Here is a 16,291-nt window from a genome sequence, read left to right as displayed (position 1 = left end):
TACCCTTTATAAATGGAGAAGGATTTGTCCCATGTAGCCACATTGCAAGAATTCCATGTGACAGAGCAGAGGAGACCCTGTTCTTTTATGTGCTGAAATCAGCAGAGGCACAGCCTGAGTGGGTGCAGGGACAGTGGTTTTCCACCTTCTCACCATGCCCTCAGCCCCTCTGTCCCTCGGCTCCGTACTTGTTTCCTCCCATCCTATCCTCTATCACTTGCTGTAGGAAGGGCTGTTTTTCAAGAGCCCAAGGCTGGATTTGGTGCCAGCAACTTCAGCAAAATAACAGTGCCTTAAAACGGCATTAATGAAGTTCTGAGCTCCTTGTGTACAGGACGATGAATGGGCAGTTACAGCATTTAAATTACAATGTTGAACAATTCTGAAACCAATGAGGAATTTTAAGAGACAGGGATTTTAAAAAAAGCAATCACAAGTACGCTCTAGGAGCACTTTCATTACCCACTCAGGGCCGAGCCATTAATTAAGTGTAAGGTCAGCCTCACCCGCTGAATGAAAAACAAGGGATGCTGTGCTCTCCTGGGGGCTGCTGGCAGAGATGGGAGCAGTGCTTTGCCAGCACAGCTTCCTTCAGCCCACAGGTTTATCACAAAAATGGAATATAATGGCAGAAACTGGGTTTAAATACCTCTCTGTGCATCACAAGAATTATCTCATGAGCTGTATGGTGGCATACAGCTGAGATCTGAGGCACTATTTTCAGAAGTACTCAAATGACTGAGGGACCTCAGACTTCTCTTCAAACATCACTTAATTGCTAAAGTCACTAGGCCACGGGGGAAGGCAGCATCAGCTACCCAGGGCTGACAACACAGTCTTATGAAGGAAACTGGATCACAATCTGATCTGATCTTGTCTTTCCAAATTTTGGAAGCTCATTCCTTAAAGGGAACAATAACTGGGGAAGCTACAAAGGAGCTGTTAAGAGCACAGAGTGGGGGTAGGAGAAATCTTAGTTTATAGAGTAACACAAACTTTGGAGAACTGATGAGCTCTTGTGAAACTCCCCGATTTCTACAGTCCTTTTTAATGCCATAAAGAAGGTTATTCTGGGTCTAGACTCTCATTCACTGATGGGTGAATTTCAAATAGTAATAGCACAGATGGCCAGTTAAGGCTCAGGTGCTACATTGCTTTCAGTACAAGAGAGATGTTCTTATTTTTGCTCATGACAATAGGAAGCCCCGTAAATGGGACCAGAGCTGCTAACAGAGCTCGGGTTTTATTCCTTTTAAATTCACACAGTGAGAAGGAGCATTGGTTAGACATGCTTAAGACCTTAGTTCAGGACCGATTGGTTGTTGTCAGGTTTTCAAAGACAGTGCACGGTGTCCTGTTTATTCCACTGATGATCAAATGATAGCATATAAAATTAAAATATTTAGAGCTCCCTTAATTCAGTAGAAATAGTCTTACTGACTTTATCAGATACTACTAGTCTGTTTGTGAACAAGGGAATAGATTTTGGAGATGATAAAAGGTTAACTAACACCTATAGGAGTCAGATTATCTGCAGTTTGAAAAACAAGACCAGATGCTGCTGCAGTGCAGAATTTGAGCAGTACATAATGTGTACTCATATCCATAATGTGCCTGGTCCTTCTCAGCATGGTCACTGCAGGCACGTGATGGACCTGGGGCCTTCTAGGAGCACTGGGCTCCCTCTCCTCTCTCTGTGAAGTACTTATGCATAGGTATGGCTACTCACTTGCCTATGCCTGTGAAAAACTGTGGCAAGAAACAGGCCTGAGGTCAGGTAAATGCTGCTGGCAGTCTGTATGTAGTCCTAGGATCACAGGTTGAGCTACATCATGCTCCTCATCCTTTGCTAGCGATGTCTTACCCACTGTAATTCGTACTCCACCATGAACTTCTGCCTGCCACCTGTTCTTCATTGACAGTGTGTTCCTACCTCCCTCCTGCATTCACAGATCCTCCCAGTTTGTCCATGGGCTGAACTTCTATTTCTTTCCCCCCACCCTTTCTTCTGTCACTTGCCATCGCACCAAACTTGCTCCTTCAGCACCTTCCAGACACATTTCCTGTTGCAGCCCTGCTCTTCCCTGTACCATGAACTGCTCCCCTTGTTCTGCTTTGTGATTCAGCCCACCAGTGCCTGGTAACTGAGGATGGTAAGTTAAAAGGACCCTTGGTTTTCTACCTAACTTTTATCTCATATTTCAGCAACAGTAGGCTTGTGAAGAATGTATTTTAAGAAAATGGAGGCATTTTACTTATGTGACTCCCTGTCTGTGACTTTTTTAAACTTAAATGCCTTCTCCATTCAAAGTAATGGAAAAGTTCAGACTTGGGTACTACTTCAGTGGTATCAACATGGGATATTTATGGTTCACACATCAACTTTCTTAAGAGAAGTTGGTGTCTGCTCCACTTGCACATAAATGTTATCATGTCTAATATGCCTATGCACTTTGAAACAGAAAATATAGACCATTTTTTGAAACTGTGACTGCTGGCGAGTTGGGAAAAATAGGTAGAGCAGCAGGATTGAAAGCAAAGTGAAGAGGATTAGGACAGCAGTTCTGGGTGAGTGCAGAATAGCCCAAGGGATGGTCCCTGAGGCCAGGACACAGAATGAAAGAGTAGGAGGACTAAAGGAGGAAAGAAAATAGTAAGAAAAATGTATGTAGGCAATTGTAAAGAAAGCTACATAAACTGTGTATGACAAATCCATCAAATATAATCATCTGTATCTGACTAGCTCTGTGCCTGCGCAGTTACCTGTGCAGCGTTCTCTTATATATTGTTCACACACAAGCACATAAATAAATATTAATACACACTGCCTAGCACTGAAGGGGCATTTTTAATATCTTTATCCTTCCCGCTTTCACATCTTTCACTTTGACATCTTTGCCTCTTTTCAGCACAAGGCAGTTTCCCAAAAGGAAGATGTGATGAGGCCAGGAAGCAGTGGCACTCGCCATGTAGAGGATCTGGAAATGCAGGAAAAATAAGAAACTGTTACCACCTCAGCCTAAAATTCAGAGGTGGTGAAAGGCTGCAAATGCCACAGCTGAGAAGGATGTAAGTTCTGGGAGTTTTCTGCATGATACATTCTCAGCCATTCTGCCTAGGAAACAACCATGGATTCCAGTTTGTGGGTAAGATATTATAAAATGTCCATGCAAAGGTATTTCAGCTGAAATTTGCCCTCCTGTTTTGGATACCCATGTGAAAATCACAATTTGTACCAGTACTGTTTGTGTCAATACTGGATCCCTGAGCCAGGACCTGCACTAGATTTCTGCTTGGAGGCAGTTGCACTGGTTTTCTTCACTGTCACTGAAAAATTATTTGGGGTCATACAATATTGTAGAAAATAAATCTGAGTTGATATTTTCTCCTGAAGGTTTCAAACTGCTTGTTCACAAAAGCAAGCTCTGAAAAGGCTCAACACAATTTTGGAAGGTGCAGGTTTCTGAAAACTGGTGATAGATTTCATAGCAGGGAGTGTATACGAGTTCCCTTTGGGATGCTTAAGCAAATGCAAATATTTTTGCTTTGACAGTAATTGCATACACCTAGATTTCAGCTGCAGGTACTGGCAATGCCGTGATCCTGAAGAAGCTGTTTTGTTGCAGGTAAAACCCCAGCAGATGCACCAATTACTTTACATACTGTTTACCCGCTTTTGGTGACATTGAGGCTAACCTTGGAGTCACCTCCCCCGCTGCCACATTCTCCTTTGTCGTACCACCATTTGTTTTTCAATTTGTCCAAGAGGCCTTGTTCATTCAGTTTTAAAACTGCGAGGTTAACAGCATTTCTTGAAACGATAAAACATATTTTGTAAGAAACTGCACAGCTGTTAAGATGTTAGAAGGAATGAGGACTTAAGCTGTTTATAAGCTTGATCCACACACTAAATAAACCTCTCATTTCCATATTTCAAAGCCCTTGGCAGCACACATAATTGTAGTTACCTTCAAATGTGAAAAATGTGTTTCCCGTATAGAAATGATTTTCAGACCAGCTTGGATTTTAACAAGAAAATTCTATCAACCAACCAAAACAATTTTTGCAAAAACGATGATAAAACTCTGTCTGGAATTACAAATGATTTCCACAGATTTATTTGAATCTATATTTAGAAAATCTACCTAGCGTGGGTCTAGGCTGATCTCTCAATTAGATGGGAAGATGCATTCCCATGTCCTACAGGGGAGAGAGGCAGCCAGCTTAGGCTCAGCCCTGCCCGACTCTGTGCCAGGTACAGCTCCGAGGCATAGCAGCATGATACTGCACAGCCTTGGTGATCTCTGGGCTGGGGCTCCAGTGGCAGGCAGTGGGGAGTGAGGCACAGCTGAAGAGCAGTGCTAACAGCATGGTGCAGCCTCCAGACTTGACAGGAAACTACGCACGAAGAGGTGCCTAGCATCCTGCCTGCCTGAAGCTTCACCGCCTGCTTTAATTACATCCACGCATCTGGGATGCAGGCTCAAGGGAAGTCCCACTGCCTTTGCACAGAAGAAGCTTGGATGAAATGCAGGGGCTGTGGTCTAGCTTAGTCCTGCAACTCCCCTGCTGTCCTGGGAGAGCAGCTGGTGTCCCTCACCACCTGCAGTGGGGAAGAAGGTGGAGATGGAGGACATCGTCCCTGGGGAAACCTGGGGATGATGCAGCCAAGCAGAAACTCAAGTGCCCATTGAAAGGGTGCTGAGATACAAGCGGGTGGTTGGGCCATCCTGGTGACTGCTTCCTGCAGAGTTAACATGTTGAACAATCACAGGGTCAAAGATGAATTCTGCATTACCAGCAGCACACCGGCATAGGCAAAACAGGCTGAAAGGGGCTCCATGACATACAGCGTCCTCTATCTCGGGTTTAGTGCTCTTCTTCCAGGTGAGAGAAACAACAGTTTGGGTCTGTCCAGGTTATGAACCCTTAACACCATGAAGGCTAATCACCATTTCTGTATGATATGAAGTCCAGGCTATTGGGACCACACTGAAATTTAGGCAAGAAAAGGACACACAGCTGGTCCCAGGATGGAGCTGCCTCAGCCCGTGCTCTGAAGTTTTCCTTTAGACATCCACAGAGCTCTGAGATTGGACAGCAGAGGGCAGACACTAGAGATCACCATACAAACCCAGGAAGGAACCCGAATTTATGATAGGAGCTAATATCCCTATATGACATTTTAAAAGCAGTTGACAACTAATTTGTCAAGGCACTTATGCAGCCTTCATCACTTGCTGAGGAAGGTTTGCACTTGTTTAAGTGTATGACTTCCTATTGTTATTACTAACAGCCTCAACAGTCATATATCTTAATGGCAAACAACTACATCAATATTTTTAAATAAATATTGTAATATTATATAAGTAATATATAATTATATAAGTAATATATAATTAAAAAATATTTTTTTAAAATTCATTGAATTCAACTCATTTTTGTCATGTCCAAAGGTCCCTAGTGTACCCATACCTGCCAGACACATACATTGCTTCTGGTGGGTGTCTGCCCAGGCTTGCTCGTGGAAGTGCAGAGATATGTGGTGCAATGGAGTCAAATCCTTGAGGCACCCTACGCCTCTGCTGGGAGAGAAGTATCTGTAACAGTAGCTTAACTACTACTCTTCAGGGACAACATGAAGTTGAGAAAAATTGAGTTCTTCTTTTTGAATCTGTTTAATACTGTTAAGATCTGTCAATCAGGCAAGAGCTGTATCTGTTAATGGCATCTTCCTCTCATCAATTACGAGAGGATACAGCACCTTAAGAGCTCTTGCGGAAGGGTTGGGGAAGAGAGATCCTCTGGTGACTGGGCTCCAGCTGATCTTATGGCACCAGAAACCACCAGGGTGTGATTCACCCTCTCTAGAGAAGTCTGGTCTTTCATCCATGACGGTCTCTTCTTGTGTTAGAATGGATGTTTTTTTCTCACTCATTAAGAGTGAGAAAATTCTTGGCAGACAAGTACAGACAGCAGTATTTCATAGCTCATGGAGCCTTCGTTGCAACACTCATCCTGTTTGTGGGACTAGTGTTGGCTTTAGGACATACCTCCATGATCTGGTTACAGCTTTTCATATAGCTCCTGCTGGAACCAAGACAGGTCTTTGCTCAGGAAATCTGTAAACAGCTTTTGTGTAGAACTGGCCTCACCTAGATTCACTGTTGTTACATTTACATGAGATTTTCAATATGGATAGAAAAATTGCTTGTCTGTCCCTGAAAGTGCAAACGAGAACTGTAGGCTGTAGTGGGAGTGATAACAGACTGCTCTTTGTGGATAAAGCTTTAAGGGGAATTTAGCAGCCAGTCTGACAAATGTGATTTTGTGTAAGTGCTCTAATTATGGTTCACACTCCAGAGGGAGAGGAGAAATTGCAAAATAGGAATGAAATTGTTCATTTGTCCCTTTTGTTCTTGGAAGCAATTGCTTTTGAACCAGTTGTATTTACTACAGATCTTTCCTACTCAGCTTTTAGTTTCAAACATTGCTTTTTGCCTCTTTGCCCCACTCAGAAAGGTAATGGTGTGGCCAGCCCTGCCACTTAGCAGACACATTTCTAGTATACTAAATGTAAATTTTACCTTTGTAAGGACTTTGGGACTGAGACATAAATGAAAATTATCCTAGAAACACTGTTTCTTTGATGCTGATCAACACTATTTATTCAGAAAATGGCTTCAATGCATAGTTTGAGCCTGCTGTCTGCAGAGTCAATGTCAAAACTCCTGTTCCTTTCAAGAGGAACCAAACCAAGGTCTAATTTAATGCTGCTGTGTCTAATTGTCATGCTGGGTAGCAATAACATAAACAACTGCCTTGACAGTGCTACAGATGCAGGCAGAAGTGTTCATTCCCGTGAAGGATGAAATATATCTCAAGGAATATCAGTAATGCTCCATTCAGTGAGCCACTTAAGCACAGTACTGTTTTAAAGCAGATTGGAAGCCCTATCAATCAATTTATCTGTAAAAGCATCTTCATATTATTTCCTCTAAGCTGTAGTTTTTCAAGTATGAACACTAAAGCTCATTGAATTAGGCAATGTCCTTCTGCTTTCATAAAACTTCTGAAAGTTTTTATTCAATCATTATAATACCTTGGGTTGCCTGATAGCTTACAACTTTTTGCCCTCAGCACTGTAAATCCCTTTAGGCTTCAGAGTTTTTCAAGCTTTTCAAATTAATGTCTACTTTGGCCTTTTATATGGCTATTCAAAGATGAATAAAAAAACTACTAGGAAAATTTATTTGACAATTAATATAAATTCTCATGTTTAATGTCAATTTTGAAGGGGGAGAGCTTTCCTACTTTCAGATGTTTGAATTTATCTTTCAAAACATTAAAGGTTATTAAATATTTTTTTTCCACGGTCATTTAGAGAAGCTACAGCTGGTTGATAGTAATCCTAGAATAATAAATAAAAAAATGAAACCCATTCATGAGAGGGTTATTTAGCTGGGTTATTAGACAGTTTCACGGCACAATAGAGAAATGGAAATAAAAAGGATGACGAAGTAAATGTGGATTTAAGCTGCAATCATTGCTCTGAAATTAAACTGTATTGTTTATAAATGTAACACATTATTGTCCTCATCATGTCTAGTAGGCCATGTAAAAACAGGTTAGTTTCACACTGCCTTCTCTGTTGCTTTGTTATCCAAGTCCACCTCAACACGTGGGAACAATTTCATTCTGGTCAGCAAAACAGAGAGAACACTGCTGTATCTCACACAGAAATGTCATAATTGAGATCCTGATAGGTGCAACGGTGACTGCATTGAAAATTATGTACCTGAGACCTCAGTATGAACCTAGAGCCAGGCTAGATCATTCATACTCATCCTAGACAGTTCTTCATTCTGTCACAGAGGAAGACATTTTGAAACTTGGCAATCTGTGGCAGATATGTTGTTCTTTAAATGATGATCTTTCATCACTAAAGAATAGGACTGAATCCTTGATTTCACATTTGGGAAAAACTCCCATTTTTGCCCAACTGCATTGTTCTTCCAATTTAAGAACAATTTGTTCCTCAATAAAGAAATTGCAAGCTTTGCAAGAGTAAGGGTTTAACAGTAGCAAGTAGGCAAGTGCTTTAATATTTGACTCTTAATCCTTGCTGTCATTGCATAATCCTGCATTTTCTATCACCCAAAAGAAAAGGGAGTCCTTGTATGCAGTCGTCACACCAATTCAGCCAAAACTGCAGCCCTCTGTGTTACAATGATTCCTCACTTCGCTATTATGTGACTGCATGGACAGTGATTCCAATGCATGGATCACAGTTCTTTGTAAGTTGCCTCCAGTTTTGCAGGATGAAAACTTGATGAGAATTAAATCATTCTCACTCAATTAAAATCACTTTCTATCTCCCAATAAATAAATAGTTAAATCTGTTCAAAATGCTAGTGTCACTTTTTTTTCTTTCTTTCTTTTTTTTTTTTTTTTTCTCCAAGATCATATTTGTGCCACCTGCAGATAAGCCTTTCATAGTCAGCAGAAGATAAAACTGCACAGACAGATGACTGCACCTACACGCCCTTTCTGAAACAACATCTGCGACACCAAATAGGGATAACTGGTCTGCCACCCAAAAGAATGGCAGAAGCATGCTTGCCCAAAGCCCAGGAAAGAAGGCAGAGAGGTTTGCTTTGCCTTTCAGTGAGTTTGGGTCACAATAACATTTGACAGACAACCCATCTATTGGACTTTGGTTGGTACAAAGCAGCAAGGCAGGCATTCAACAAATGACCAAATGCCATGACACACAACACCATGGCACCCAGCAATTACACGCTGAAATGCAAGAGGGGCTGATACAGACACACAAAGTCCCCTAAACCACAAGGGAATGAGACAGATGCCCAGGCTGGGGACCACAACAGGCAGCACAGAATCATAAAAATATCACAGAATGGCATGGGTTGGAAGGGACCTTAAAGGAAGGAACCATCTGGTTCCAACCCCCCTGTCATGTGCAGGGACACCTCCCACCAGACCGGGTTGCTCAAAGCCCCATCCAGCCTGGCCTTGAACACCGCCACGGATGGGGCATCCACAACTTCTTTGGGCAACCTGTGCCAGTGCCACACCAACCTCATAGTCAGGAAATTTTTCCTTGTATCTAATCTAAATCTATGGCTTAAACCCACTACCCCTTGTCCTATCACTACACTCCCTGAACCAGGAGTGCTGCTGAAAATCTGAGACAGCCACAGGGGAACAGCATGGGAGAGAGTACCAAAAGGTGCCCAATGCACTGCTTTAAGTGCATCTTTCAGTGTCACAACTGAGCATCTAAAGCAACCAGAAACACACACGAGAAAAGCATCCTTCATGGTAAGGTCAGGCCTGTTTTCAACAGTCTGACACTCAGAGCACCAACATGTGCAATAGATAGCAAAGGCTCTCCCCAGCCTGATTAGACATGAACACATATCTACAGCTTCAAACACAGGTGCTCCCCAAATTTCTGGATGCACAATGGTTCTAGGATGGCTGGGAAACACCACAGTCAGCACCACTGTGAAGGGCATTTGGAGGAGCTGGCCTTGGCCTGAGCACATTTAGCAAAGGAAACCTCCTCCAGGAAGCCAGGTCACAGAATACTCACTTTTGAATACTAAATGGCTAAAAGTCACAGACAGGTCCCCAGGTACTCATTACAGCAAAGGCAGGATCTCTGCTGGGAGCATTTAATAGCCATTTTTTAAGCAACCAGTAGAGTTTTTCTGGGCAAACTTAAATGTCTTAGCTATTTAAACCAGTTTGACATTTTCCTGAATCTCTTTCCTGAACTTAGACTCATAAATCCCATGTAACAGGCACTTTAGATGCCAAAATACTTCACTGAACAGTGGGACGACTCCTGGAGAAATTCTGCCTTTGCCTTCACTGACAGTGGCACTGCTCTGTCACTGAATTCTTTTGGGGATGTTGTTCATAATAATTAACAAGCAGGAAGTGTAAAAATGCCATGACTCACTAAGGAGACTCTACACACACACAGACAACTCTGTTTAAACTGCAGCTGTACTGCATGTCATATCATCCCAACACTGCTGGTGCCACTGCTGCAGCTCACTGAGTCAGAAGCACAGACACCGACCCTCTAAAAGGCTTTTCTCAAATCCTTCCTACAGGGATTGGAAAGCCTCAGAAATCGCTTAGCTGCTAAGAAGTGACTGTGCAGAGGGATGCTACCTCTCTTTAACCTTAGGTTCTTCAAACGTACAGAAAAATTGAAACAACAGCAGAAATTTAAATAAGGATAGCACTATAGAGGTACCAGATGCGAGGTATGGACCAACTGGAAAAGTACATTTTTATTTTTATTTTTTTTAAATCCAAGTAAAATCCCCAACTGGTTTGTCATATACATTTGTTATATATATATATATATATATATATATATATATACGTACACGTGTATAGATATATAGCCTAATGTGTGTGTGTGTGTGTATATATATATATATATCTTCTATATATAGTGACCAGCTCAAAAGAGGCACCAATAAAGTACCATATAATGGGAAGTGAAGCCACGGGTTCAGCCGTGCATCTGGAGGAGAAATTCACTCTAAGAACAAGTCTTCCCCAAGTCTACCATATCAAAACCAGAGGCACATTGGCAGTTGATGATGCCTCTCAAGCAATACAAAAATCATCCTCTCCCTTACACTTTGGGCAGCTCTCCCTGCAGCTACCTGCCGACACAGCCAAGCCATTCAGTACTCCTGGCTCAGGCTGGAGGGTCCCCTAGGACATGGCAAAGGGCAGCTGGTGAAGCCAAGTGATGTGAGCTGCAGTTATTCCCTTATGATCTGATCTGCATCCAGCCCAGGTGGCTCAGGAAGTGGAGGCCACAGCTGCCTCTCCTCACCGCGCAATTGGGCGCTTCCTGGATGCAGCTGAGGATCTGGCTTAGACCTATTTAGTGAAACACAAGCAGATGCATTTGTATGGTTTGTTTGTATCATCTGTTCAAACCATTTTAAATGGGAAGAAATTAAAATGCAACCTTATGAAGCAAAAAAAAAAAAAAAAAAAAAAAAAAGAAAACCTGCCTGTCATCTGAGCTATTTATTTTAACTGTGTTTTGAAAAAATGCTGATGGCAGATTGTAACACTACACAAATGCAGCACAGTTTAAGGGTGTTTGACGATTCATCAAGAGAAATTAAGTGTAAAGCTTCATGGCACTGGCTGAATGTATTTAATAAATTAGGAATGAAACAAGCACTCTGTTAATGAGCAAGACGTAGCCAAAGCTTACATCATTCCACACTCAGAAGGCTTGAAGGATCGATCAGTAATGCAAATATTAAAAAAAGGGAGCTAACTGCAAGAACATTTTTACAAGAAAAACAACCCATATTTAAAATACAAAGGGCCAACTTTGAAATCATGTTTTTTTAAACACATTCAAAAATCTATGGGAATAATTTCTGTACTGGATTTATGAAAGCTTGTGTGCTCTAATGCTATTTAATTGAAAAAAACAGAGCACTGCACATATCAAAATATTTTCATGTGTATCTAGTAGTGCAAACAACATAGAGTCCTTGGAACCTTCTCAGATAGCTCACCCATCATTTATATTCAATAAAGAACTACTAGTATTCAAGTTGTAAGCTTTCATGATGATATTAGCTCTACTGCAGTAGATCTCTCAGGCTTTTCTGCTAAAATCTTCCACTGCTATGTACTTGCTTTTCAGAGAAAGGACACGACCCACCACTTCAGGTGAGCGTCCAGGCCCAGCAGAGGACCCACCAGGACAGAGGGTGTCTTTTCAATTCCTTCTCTCAAAACTAATTGACCTGTAGGAAGCTAGCTCTTGCAGAAAACCCATGGGTAGGCTGTGTCCCTTGCATGTTTTTTTTTTTTTTTTTTTTTAATAAGAAGCTATCACTTATATGTGTTATTTAAAAATCCCCTGTTAAATTGCATTGAGATCACCTCTTCCAGAATATCTACAAATATTCTACAAACACTAAGAATAAATAAGAGTTATTCTTTTGTTATTCTTTGTTTAGAGATCAGAAATTTAAAGCAAAGTTCAAATACTTTCTGACTGTGGCTAATTAAAATAATCACTTCCCTCCTCATTTAGCCATCCAAATAAGATGGTTAATTTCCAGGGGCACTGAGTATTTACAGTTTCTATGTATATCCTAAGTATGCAGCTCAGTTACTTGAACTGAGCTTTGTAAACAAATATGAGCCAAACTCTGACACCTTGAGGATCAGCAGGAGTTCCAATTAATGGGAGACCAACTGCTGCTAAAAATTGCTATAGCTACTTTGAATTCAAAGAAGTTCTGACAATTTACACCATCTAGAAGTCTGATTACTGTAGTTTAAAATATTTATATAAATTGAAAGCTGTTTTGCAGCAAGATACTCCAATTACAATATGCAAACGCTTCTTGGCACAAACAATTAAATATGTATTTTACTTGGGTAAAAACAACAGCAGTTGACCTGGGAAGGCAACTCAGCTTGCTTCTCAGTTTTATACAAAGCTTTTCTGTAAATAAAAAACACATAAAATTGTCCCTGGGGTAATTCTTCATATTGGTTCAGCAGACAGTCTTTAGCAGAAGCAGAAACACTAGCTTCTCTCAACTCTGAGCTATTTTAATTTTGGCTAACAACTACCTAATCCTGTTCTCGTGGAGCAATGCCACTTTTCAAAGTGCATTTTTTCTTGCTGGATTCAGCATAAACAGGATTATGCAAATAGGCTGCTGCAGCCCAACACCTGCAACTGAAAATATGTTTTAAAGGCTCGAGTGGGATTTTTCAAGAGTGGTTTAGCACTGGTGTAACTCTGTTTCCACACAGTAGGAATTGCTTTGAGGATGGGTTTAGCCCACTGCTGACAGATTGAAACTCTCTCTCACCTTTGAAATTTTGGGAATCCTGAGTCCTTTACTTTGTTTGAGTCCTTTACTTTAAGCACTTTTTAGTGCTGAAAACATTTAAAATATTTCAAAATGGGAAAAGTTTAAAGCAAACATTTTTAAATACATGCCCCAAAAATACCTAACTCCTTCAGACAGGGTAACACTCACCTCTGGCATGGCCAGCACAAAGCTTTTTGACTTTTCACGCCATATGTGAAGCAGTTCTCCACTCATGACCTTGTTGCAGTAGGGTTTGGATGCTGTTTCACATGCCTCTCCAGTAATTCCTAAATTTAGGGGCACCCAGCTGAGAGAAAATGGTAGCTTTGGCAAGAACAGGTAGGGGGTTTGTGCCCGGGGCACAGGATGTGGGACAGTGCCAGGAAGCACTGATTTGTGGTGGGGGCCACAGCAACGGAGCTCTACCACATCTCCTGCCCTACCTGGACTGCATTAGTGCAGGGCTAAGTGAATTATGTTACATTACCCAGCCATATGCCATCCAGACACTATGCTTCTCCATCTGAAAGAAAAAGCCAAACGATTCAGTTTACTGTCTGCACAAATGATCTTTTTTTTTTTTTTTCTTTTTTTTCTTTTTTTTTTTTTTTTTTTTTTTTAATGGATGGCTTGTTTTCAGCAGGATCAAAAACATTATTCATTACTACTGATGCTGGCCAGCATATTTAAATGTGCTTTACACATATAAACTATAAACTGTATTTGTAAAAGGTTACAAGTTTATCCTTCTGAATGACCAGACTAACTGTTTTCATCCAGGGTGAGGCTAGGAAAAATGTGTCTTTTTTGGATGCAATTTGGTACTTATTGAATAGAAATGGGGTGTAGTTTCTTACAACCTAGAAAGTGGTTCCTTCTTTATATCCACCTCAATCAGCTAGATACCACTGGTGCACTGCTCTACAGCCTATTAGTATTGCATGCTTTGGCCACCTGACAAAAAGAATGTTTGGGTACATCAAAACCATCCAGCACAAAGTGGGTGGCAGCTGTTTCAGCAGCTTCTAATTTTTCACTCCATTCCACGTGTCCCAGCAGCAGCAGAAACACTGTGCCTTGGACTGAGCGTTGCACAGCTTTCATCTGTGGGAAGACCAAGGACAGCAATCACCTGTCCTCAGAAGAAATGGTACTGTGACCTTCAGAAAAGTGGACTTGCGCTTACAAACCATGAAGAGTAAAATAAACTGTTGGGCTCACTGCAAAAATTAGTTTTTCTGATTCCTAACTAGCCCCATTTCTCAACATGCTTTATAATTTTAAGTTCTCTGGATAGCAGTGTAGGTAATATAATAAACCTAAGATCTTTCTAAACACTGTTTTGAGTTTCTCTGGCATTTTTGGATACTGGATCAAATTTGGAAATGTCTGCAAGGATTTTACTATCAGGCTGCAGCGACTTTTCACTCATGCTAGGCTGCATCTTACCACTTATGAACACAGAATAGCAGGATGGATAAGAGGAACTGCTCCTAGTTTTACATGACCTTATCCTATTATTCTAGTCCCTATGATATGTAGTTGAATTTCCTTCATTGTAAGCAGCAAGACTTCACAACAGCAACTGATTATTTTAAGATGTTAGAGATGTTTAAGATTAAGAAGTGGTAATCTGCTGTCTACCTTGATATGTAGCAGAGTTTTTACAATTAAATAATGTGCAAATTAACCATTGTCAAGCAAATACCAAGGACTTTTCAATAACAAACCACAAAGGAAACAAGTAGACTGGGGAGAACTAACAAATTAAGATAATATTGTTTATTTCAGTAGGACAATATCTAGGAAAAGCAAAAGATGATTAAATGAGCCCTTTTTCACTTGTGGAATGCTGTCTCCATTTCCATGTCTGTATCATATAAACAGCATTTAGAATTTCAACTACACTAATAAAATAAATTATATGTAAGTGTCATGAGTTTGGCTGGGATAGAATTAATTTTCTTTGTAGAGAATCACATGGTGCCTTGTGTTGAATTTAGGGTGAAAATAATGCTGATAACACAGGGATGGTTTAGTTACTGCAGAGCAACACTCACACAGAGCCACAGGCTGTTCAGCTCCTGGTGCTGCCCTGCCAGCGAGGTACCTGGGGGTGCTCAGGGAGCTGGGAGGGGACACAGCCAGGGCAGCTGGCTTTACAATGTTAATATTTAATTTTTATGAATGCTTAGGCCAATAAAATTTGGTTGTCTTTAGTAACTTGGTTTAGATAGGCAATAATTACTACTCCTACTGCCAAATTATTTATCATTGTTTTCTCTATACTGAAATTAAGGCACTTTAAATCCTTTACACTAGTGACTGGTGTGTCACTAGTATTGACTGGCATTATCTAAGTCACATTAAATTATTAGGTTTTAGAATTATTTACTACTTGCTTAATGTAGGTTTTCTTTTAAATAGAGCTGCTATTAACAAAAAATAGAGAATTGCACCTGCATGTGGCATACTTTGCTTTCTTCACAACAGGAATAGAGTGACTTCTACAAATAAAGATGCTTGACAGAATCTGTGCACACCTTTTCACAAGCTACCTCACTGTCAGCTTAAGATGCTCCATAAACAGTGACAGAAGTCCTCTGTCCTAGCTAACATTTCTGAGATGTCCTCAGAAGAGGATTCCTGCAAGATGACTTACATTTAACCATGCTTAGGGTGACAGAAATGTAAGTATCTGTGGCAAGAGCCATGGTGAGAGAAAAAGCCTCTTGGAATCCTCTCAGAAGCTGCAACTGAGAAAAAAAAAAAAAAAAAAAAAAAAAGAACCCACAAAACAGCTTATTACTATTACTATTCTCAGGATTTTGAAGAGTAGCCGGATTCAGCTGAATTTCTATATTTTTATTTTAGAAACCAAACTATTTTAGGTTTCCATTTCCAGTGAAGACCAATCTTTTGCCCATCTAGTTGGACTTTCAGCCACCCTAGTCTCACCTCAATAAGAAAGAAGTATGAAGTGACAGCAAAGCCAAAAACCATTGGCATACTGTACTGTACTGAAAATGCTGTAATACAAGCAGTCTGCTTGTTTACTATTTTTTTCCTTGTGAGGACAGTAACCTGATGTGGGAAAGCTATAAGGCAAATTGCAGTTTGCTTCTGAGGGAATTCATTCACTGACATCAGTGTCCACAAAGTATTAACCTGACATGGCCACTATGTCAGAAGCCATTGGTAACACTGAGGAATCGGCTGTTTCTATTGCCAGAAGCAGATCACTAACTTGTAAATCTGCATGGCTGAGGCACTGTGATGAGATCTAAAATTAGACTGAGAAGAGGCATGAGAGATTTCTGTATCATTACATGCTTCTTTGTGACTTCCTTCTGATGTTCTTCAGAAAGAAG

General features: G+C 40.8%; 1 protein-coding gene across 2 annotated transcripts in view; it reads right to left on the bottom strand.

The window, feature by feature from the left end:
- Positions 1 to 16,291, bottom strand: part of GRIA4 (glutamate ionotropic receptor AMPA type subunit 4) — a gene marked incomplete at both ends in the record, with an annotated part of 226,248 nt that overhangs the window by 12,158 nt on the left and 197,799 nt on the right. Inside the window, one exon of one of the 2 annotated variants that reach the window (XM_082768749.1) lies at positions 3,697 to 3,811. The exons of the other annotated variant lie outside the window; for it this stretch is intronic. Within the exon in view, the coding sequence (XP_082624875.1) occupies positions 3,697 to 3,811 (115 nt within the window). The remainder of the gene's footprint in view (positions 1 to 3,696; positions 3,812 to 16,291) is intronic. 2 annotated transcript variants of the gene reach the window in all.

This window comes from Aythya marila (genome assembly GCF_965140915.1).
Source record: "Aythya marila genome assembly, chromosome: 1".
NCBI classification, from domain to species: domain Eukaryota; kingdom Metazoa; phylum Chordata; class Aves; order Anseriformes; family Anatidae; genus Aythya; species Aythya marila.
Note: the sequence above shows the minus strand (reverse complement) of the source record. Positions and strands in the feature narration are given on the sequence as shown.